The sequence below is a fragment of the Setaria viridis genome, chromosome 9, assembly GCF_005286985.2.
Source record: "Setaria viridis chromosome 9, Setaria_viridis_v4.0, whole genome shotgun sequence".
NCBI classification, from domain to species: Eukaryota; Viridiplantae; Streptophyta; class Magnoliopsida; order Poales; family Poaceae; genus Setaria; species Setaria viridis.
The window spans coordinates 50,804,480-50,812,419 of NC_048271.2; the positions used below are offsets into that span (position 1 = coordinate 50,804,480).

General features: G+C 47.7%; 1 protein-coding gene across 1 annotated transcript; it reads left to right on the forward strand.

Annotated features, from left to right (window-relative positions):
• Nucleotides 1-3,926: 3,926 nt before the first annotated feature.
• On the forward strand, nt 3,927-7,940 carry LOC117835055 (uncharacterized). Its single transcript, XM_034714405.2, has 11 exons — nt 3,927-4,163; nt 4,863-5,010; nt 5,547-5,618; nt 6,171-6,242; nt 6,418-6,489; nt 6,580-6,723; nt 6,935-7,015; nt 7,111-7,182; nt 7,290-7,361; nt 7,472-7,543; nt 7,655-7,940. The coding sequence occupies exons 1-11, from the start codon at nt 4,070-4,072 to the stop codon at nt 7,743-7,745; spliced, it is 990 nt and encodes a 329-aa protein (XP_034570296.1). The 5' UTR covers nt 3,927-4,069; the 3' UTR covers nt 7,746-7,940.

Genomic DNA, 7,940 nt, shown 5'->3' on the forward strand with positions numbered 1-7,940 from the left:
CTACCCCACGCGGCGTAGTCTATTTTCTTTTGAAAACTACCCCTTGTTTACTTCACACCCAACTCCCAACTTTGACACTATGCAAAAAGAAGATTCCCCATCACATCAAACTTGCGGTACATGCATGGAGTACTAAATGTAGACGAAATTAAAAACTAATTGCACAGTTTTGTTGTACTTTGCGAGACGAATCTTTTAAGCCTAATTAGTCAATATTTGGATAATAATTCACAAATACAAACGAAACGCTACAGTGTGCTATAGTGCTGTAACAGTAATTTGGCACCTCCCAAATTTGCCAAGTAAACAAGGCCCTAGTGTTGTCTATTTTCTCCGGCACATTTTTTCCAAAACGCACGAGGGGAGGTGAGTAGGGTTGAAAACGGATTTGACCCGCTCGTTTTCGTATTTAGTGACAAACCTGGAAACGGGATGGGAAGCGAGAGAGGGTCTATCCCGATCGTTTTCGTGGGATCCTGTTTTTAGCTGCGATGAACTTATATTTATCCCGTATTTGATAAATTCGGCATAAACTTAATATGCATTAGTATGTACCTAACTCTAGCTCCAACACTCTTATGGCCCAAGAGGTCATGCTAGTCATATGTTTCCTGAAAGATCATTTGCCTAAGGGTCCTTAGAGATACCAAAACGTGGTTGGAAGATCCCAAAGGAGGAAGCTTTTGAAAAACCGATTTGGCCCCACGTCGCTCCTCCTTGGGCGGCTCAGGCGGAACCCAAGCGCTGGCGCCGCCGCCCCTTCCAGCACCGCCGGAAGCCCGCGTGGTCGCAAGGAAGGCGACAACGGGTTGCAACACCCTCCTCCTCTCCTTTCTTCCCTCCTTGCGCTCTCTTTGGTGGTGGCCATGGCGGCGGCGGTTGTCACCAGCTGTCCACAGCCGGATCCACCCTGCCTATGGCCGGATCGGCACATTCGGCCGCCGGATCTGCTTCCCGAGGCCTCGGCGTGTCGGGGATTTGTGGTGGCGCCTGCTTCCTGCGGCGACGGGGGGCCTAGCTATGGCGGCGCATGCGTCGGGCGTGCGGATTGGCTCGGCCACGACAGCGCCGCCGACCGCGGCCCGAGCGGCGTGGCTCGGCTGCGGCGGCACCTTGCGGCCGGCGTGTGGCGGCACGTGGTGGGGTACGACGGCACCCGCTGCCGGCGCGCAGCGTCACCCAACGGCTCCATGGCGATGTGGCTAGGGCTATGGCCGGGCTCTGCGGCGGCTAGTCACTCTAGTGGCATCGCGGCCTGCCCTTGCAGCAAGCAGGCTCCAAGGTGTTGTGGTGGTGTGTCGGTGGTGTTGCGGTGGTGTAGCCGACAACGGTTTGCTCGGGCGTATGCTAGTGTCGCCGTGGTAGTGTCGTCGGTTGTGACCATGTGGAGGCTCACCAGCAGTGTCATGGTGGTGGGGTTGGTGGCGCCGACCATCTCTTTACACCGTGGTAACGATGCCGGTGAAAACCCATCCCTCCTTGGGATGGAGTCGATGGCGTCATTGGCGTCATGTCCTTCCTGAAGGCGACGTTGGGCATCTCTTGCGCAGGCCTTGGCTCCTGTCTGAGGCCAACGGCTTGGATGCCGGTCTTCCCTGTCGGATGAGGCGGGTGAAAATCCAACCCAGTTTGGGCTGGCATCGATGACGTCTTCGGCGTCATGACCCTCTTAAAGGCGATGTCAGGCATGTCCGGCAAAGTGGCTTGCTTCGGCGATGGTTGCTTCTGAGACGGTACTTTCTTTCTTTTCCTTTCTTTCTCTCTCCTTTAAAAAAAAAATCCAGTACGTGGCGTTGGTTGTGTGGTGGCTCCTGTCGACGTCCCAATCCGACCGGGCAGAATTCATGGAGGCTCGGGTCAATGTCCCAATCCAACCGGGCGGAGTCTTCGTCGAGACTCGTGTCGATGTCCCAATCCGACTGGGCAGAGTTGTGAGAGACTCAGTTGATGCCCCAATCCAACCGGCCAATGTTGTGTGGTTGAGTTGAGTTTGAGTTGTGCGTTGGCATGGTACAGCGTGGGTTGATGTCCCAATCCAACCGGCCGGTGTTGTTTTTTTGTTTGCTCAGTCTGAGCTTATTCTTTTTTTTAATATAATCGGGAGCTCTCCTACTTGGCTCGTTTAAAAAAACGTGGTTGGCAACTAGCAAACAACAAAAATCAACAATGTCATGTGCGTGTGTATCAAAGTATGAGTTCCCGTTTTAGTACCCGGTTCCCGTCCATTTTTGTAGTCTCGTTCATCCCGCTCCCGCTCCCATTCCCGATTATTTCGGAACCGGTCCCGTTTTCTATGATAAAATGTGGTAATGGAAACGGGAGATATGTTTCCTTCCCGTCCATTTTCATCTCTAGAGGTGAGGTGGGACCAGCCGTTCCACCGGCTGGCGGCTGGCACCAGAAAGAACGGTGTGACCGTGTCCATGCCCGGCTGCTTCTATTGCACGCCTATAGTGTCTACACTCTACACCGGCAAGCGGCAATGGGCAATAGCGTGCAGCCAGGGCTGTTGGTAAAAGGATGGCGCAGCCACACCAGCTTGAAAATGACTAGATGAGGTGTTATTTTTTCAGTTTGGTGTATGTAGGATCAGATTCTCCTTTTGCTTGTTTGAATGTGCTGCGTCTGCTTGTTAATAAAGCTCAACAAATCTTCCTCGCAAAGAAAATGGACAACTCACAATTGATGGGGAATGTAGGTACTTGTTGCTGTTAATTGTGTGAGCCTATTTTTATTTGAGTTTTACGGAACAAAAGAACAATGGAAGCTACTAGCCCAAAATTTGGGTACGTTGACATTGCAGGCGCTAGCCTGACCGGCAAGTTTTGGCGAAATTTGGCTTGGAAGGAAAAGGAGAAGCTGGAGTGCTGGGCGCCTGGGTGCCAGCTCAGGTGAAAAGTTCGGCACTGGGCCCGACGTCCATCGAGTCTGACCGGAATCGAGAAGCAGCACACTTTTGACTCTTTTCCGGTGGCACTGGTGTCGGTGTGCACTGTGCTGCGTGCGGTGTGTCCGCCAACCGCGTGGTTTGCTGTTGCGGCGGCCAACCAGTTCTGACGGACCGAACCGAAGAGGACGCGGCTCCAGTGCCATGCGTGCCAGCGCGGGCGGACGCGGGACGCGCAGCTGGCAGGGCAATCCACGGCGCGGTCGGCAGACGGCAGCTGTAGCTGACCGCGTGCCGGTGAGACCGTGAGAGTGAGAGTGAGACCCTGGAGGAGAGGTGCGCCCTGCCCAGTTGAGGCTTGAGGAGCGAGGAGAGAAACGCAAGGCGGAAGGAGCAAGTTCTCGCTCGCGCTCCGGGCTTGCGCTTTGGACCGTGGGCCGTGATTTCTGGTCCAGCAGCGAGGTGGGGGATTTCTGGTCCTCACTTGAATGGGCCTCATAACTGAACAAACGGTCCAAAATGAACAGTAACATTTGATTTGACAGTATAGTACCACAGTATTACTATACTCTTATTATTTATGTGCAATTTCCTCCCGTACCCATGAAATCAAACACGTTGCACATGCACAGCTTCTATATTCCCCACATCGCGACAAAAGCATCGTTCCTAAAAATACTGTCACCATTCCTAATCACTTATTATTGCTACTTTCACTCCGTTTAATTTTTTTTCGATGCCGTATTGAGTTGAATTCTCAACTCCCAGCGGCATCCTGCGTGATAAGCTGAGACGCTAAACAGGCTGTGACACTTCTGGGGCTGTTCGGCGGCATTCCACGTCTCCGGCCCCGGAGCGGGCGCCGATCCGGTCCGGTCGGCGAGCATGGCCGCGCCCCGCCACGGTGCGCTCCCGCCCAACGCAACGACCGGAGCACGGGACCTGCCCCACCCACCGACGCGGCAAGCGTAACGCGCGAGCGCCCCCCTGTGACAGTTCCGTGACCGCGAGTGCCCATCCGCCCACTCCACACACCCAGAGTCCCAGTCCCAGTCGAGTCCCACTACCCCACCCCCAGTGCGGCGCCACCTTCCCCTTCAGCTCCCTCCCTACTCCCCTCTCTTATGGTGCCCCGCCGCGTGCTGCGCCACCACTAGCGCGCTGCTCCTCCCCCGTCCGTCCATGGCCGCCGCGTCGTTCGCCCGCGCCTTGTCCCTCCTCGTCGTCCTCCTCCTCCTGGCCGGCGCGGCGCGGGGCAAGACGGTGAAGAGAGACGGTACGTGACTGCTCCTCATTCTCCTCCCACCCGTGGCCCTTCCCGATCCCGTCCGTGAACTGTCCTGGCTGCTTACTGTTGAATCGGCATCGCAAAATAAAGATCGTTTATTTTGGCCGCGGCATTGGAGATCTGACCCGACCTTCCATCCGGGACCATGCGTTTCCTTGCTCGGCGGCGCTGAATTGGGCGCCTGCTCTGCTTGTATTGTAGCATTGGCCCTCCCTTGCAGTTGCAGTTGCAATTGCAGTCATGGCTGGGCTCGGCTGTGCATTTCTTGAGCCATGTGATATACTGTTAGTCTGTTCTTGCATAAACTCTGTCGCACTAGCGGCATCCATCTTGTAGTTTCTCAATTTGTTCCACATGTGGTAATTTTAGTTATTGTTCGAAAAAAGTGGTAATTTTAGTTCATATTATAGCATATATGCTCATTACAGAATTGGGGCCGAACAGTACAAAGGGGTGACTGATGAGACTTTGTGATTCAGTTGTAACTGAACGAATGCCCACAAAGTCCCATGCACTGTCTAGCGTATCATTTCCTATTGCCACCAACGACTGTTATGGTTCCTGATTTCTTGACTCAGGAAGGTAGTTGTGCTCAAAGATATTAGTCAGAGTTCGCAAACGTTTGTAAACGGTTCAGTAGGTGCTCAATGCTTAAATGCTGGAACTGAAATCGGTCTTTTTATGCAGTGAAAGCATTGAATGAGATCAAATCTTCACTAGGCTGGAGAGTCGTATACTCATGGGTTGGTGATGACCCATGCGGGCATGGTTCTCTACCCCCCTGGTCTGGTGTGACATGCTCTCAGCAAGGGGATTACAGAGTTGTGACGGAACTGTAAGAACCATTCTGTCTTTTTCTTGATTGTTCCTTGTTTCTGGCATACATAAGCATTTGAAGTTTTTTTTTTATGATTGCAAAGTTTCTTCCCAAAGATAAAAAACATGTAATACTTGAAGCTTCAAAGGTCAAAAATTATGTTTCTCTCCAACATAGAAAACTCCTTATCACTTAGTAAATTGAAATGGCTCCTCACATTTGCAAATAGCATAAAAAAAAAACTATTAAGCTGCACGCACATCTCCATGATGTAGCCGTTTGAGATGGTTTTTTGTTAAAGCTACCAAAAAACTGCAACTTGAAAGAAAACTGTTGCTAGAACTTAGAACAAGGTAGTATTACCTACTTGTCTACTGCGGGTTCCCCCCATGGTTTGAGATTATAAGATACTAAGCATCTATGACTAATACATGCGTGCTGGTTACGTATTTCAACTTTATGAATCGCAAAATCATGTTGACTGCTTTTCTGAAGCTTTATGCATTGTTTCTACGCATACATGCCTGAGTGCCATATTGTGCATCTTATTTCAGGGAAGTCTATGCTGTATCAATAGTTGGTCCTTTCCCAACAGCAGTAACTAACCTGCTGGATCTGAGAAGATTGTAAGAACCTTTCCTTGTCAATGCTGCTTTATTCTTATGTTCAATATTATCTTGTTGAGGCACATGACAATATTGTTGATATTTCGCAATTATTTGATATAACCTGATTGGAGTTCATATTCTTTATATACTTCTTGTTAAGTGTCTGTTGGTTTTAAGATAACCATTAGTAAGAGACTTAGCGTGCATGGCAAGGCATCTGCTAGATTTATATACTCTGGTAAAAAAAAAGATGAAGTCCTAACCACAATGGAGAGTTAACTATGTAAAAGAATGAGTATGGAGAGATCATTGCCACAATGGAAAGCTAGATTTATCCCTTAGCCATCATCACTTGTTAACTACGTCAACTTCTGTTTTGTTTATTTGTCTCTGGGTTGCAAACTTGCAACTTTCATTTCCCATCCAAGCAAGATGAAAGACTGAAAGCGATCTCATTATTGAATGATCGTGTGAACGGCTTCAGCAAAACATCTTTATGACTTTGACCTTACCCTACAGCATCTTTATTGTATCCCCGAACCATTATGTAACTTAATTACTCAATTGTAGGGATCTCCACAATAACAAGTTGACGGGGCCAATTCCTCCGCAGATTGGAAGGTTGAAACATCTGAGGATATTGTAAGTATGGAATAACTTAGCTACATAACATAAGTCTCTTATTCTCTGAAATCCTCCAATTGCCTCAGATAATGAATACCCTTCAATCAATGGTGTCTAGTACTTTTTCACCCTTTAGTCGATTGTTAATTTGAATATAGCTGCTCTTGATCTAAGTAAGTCTCTGTAATCTTAGGAACCTGAGGTGGAATAAGCTTCAAGATGTGCTTCCTCCTGAAATTGGTGAACTGAAGAAACTGACACACTTGTAAGTTCATGTTTAGAATGTACTGGAGTTTATCTGGATAGATAAAAGCTTCACTTCTGACTTCTATTAGTGTTATTGGGAATTCTATAGGTACTTGAGCTTCAACAACTTTAAAGGCGAGATTCCAGTAGAGCTTGCAAACCTGCCAGAACTTCGTTACCTTTATCTTCATGAGAACCGCTTCACGGGGCGGATCCCTCCTGAACTTGGAACTCTAAAGAATCTACGACACCTGTAAACATCTTACCTGGTTCCTTCTATTTCTTGTTCACAGGGAAAAGAAAATACTCCCTCCGGTTTTAAATATATGACGTGAACTAATTAAGTTCTAACGTCATATATTTAAAACCAGAGGGAGTATCTTTAGAAGCAAAATCAAGTTATATTTATTACCTCAATCTGTGAAATGTGGGATTGTGGCAAATGATAAATTCTTCTTTTGCAGTGATGTTGGCAACAACCACCTGACAGGCACTCTCAGGGATTTGATCAGCAATGGGAATGGCTTCCCCTCCTTGAGAAATCTGTAAGTATAAATATAAACCTGCTACCAAATTTATGTTTCCCTCCGGAATGGTGAGTGTTGTCTTCCTTTGCTGACTGCTAAATTGTGTCCCACAGATACCTTAACAATAATGAATTGACTGGTGTGCTGCCAGATCAGATTGCAAATTTGACAAACCTTGAGATTTTGTAAGTTTTCTCTGAAGCTTAAGGCATCATTGCACCAAGACCTTTCACACATATTTCCTTTAAAAAATAAATAGTAGAGCATCTGATCATCCTTGTACCTTCTGCAGACACTTGTCCAATAATAAGATGATCGGATCAATATCGCCGAAGCTAGTTCAGATTCCAAGACTGATCTACTTGTGAGTCTCACTGTTTAATTTATCGAATTCCATATGGGGAGGAGTAATCATTGCAGTTCTTTAGCGTTCATCTGGTTCTGATGTTCTCATGTTACAATGGTTTGTGGCAGGTACTTGGACAATAACAACTTCATTGGAAGGATACCGGAAGGATTATATAAGCATCCATTTCTGAAGGAACTGTAAGTTGGCTTCTGAATCTCAATTAAAAGAAAATCTAACTTTATTTCAGAAACAAATCCATTTTACTTGCACTGTACAGTTATTGAAGTGCGTCGATATGCTTGCTGCAGGTACATTGAAGGAAACCACTTCAGACCAGGAACCAGGTCAAAAGGAACGCACAAGGTGCTGGAATTGCCTGATGCTGACATTTTAGTTTAGGCAAGCTCGTTTGGGATCCTGCAGTAGACTACTACAGAGAGCACGATTATTTGTAGGGCATATATATATGTAGCTATGTTTCTCACTGCACTATTCAGTGACAAATTTACATCAGCAAAAAATCTCTTGTGAAAAAACAGAGAGATGGAAAAATCAATGGATAGTGAAGGCCACTTCATACTGCCGTCATCATAA

Excerpts from the sequence above, each read along its gene's own strand:
- LOC117835055 (XM_034714405.2), top strand. The coding sequence starts at position 4,070 with ATGGCCGCCGCGTCGTTCGCCCGCGCCTTGTCCCTCCTCGTCGTCCTC. Across the intron at positions 6,490-6,579 it reads CTGAAGAAACTGACACACTT|GTACTTGAGCTTCAACAACT; the intron begins GTAAGTTCATGT and ends GGAATTCTATAG. Across the intron at positions 7,362-7,471 it reads ATTCCAAGACTGATCTACTT|GTACTTGGACAATAACAACT; the intron begins GTGAGTCTCACT and ends GGTTTGTGGCAG.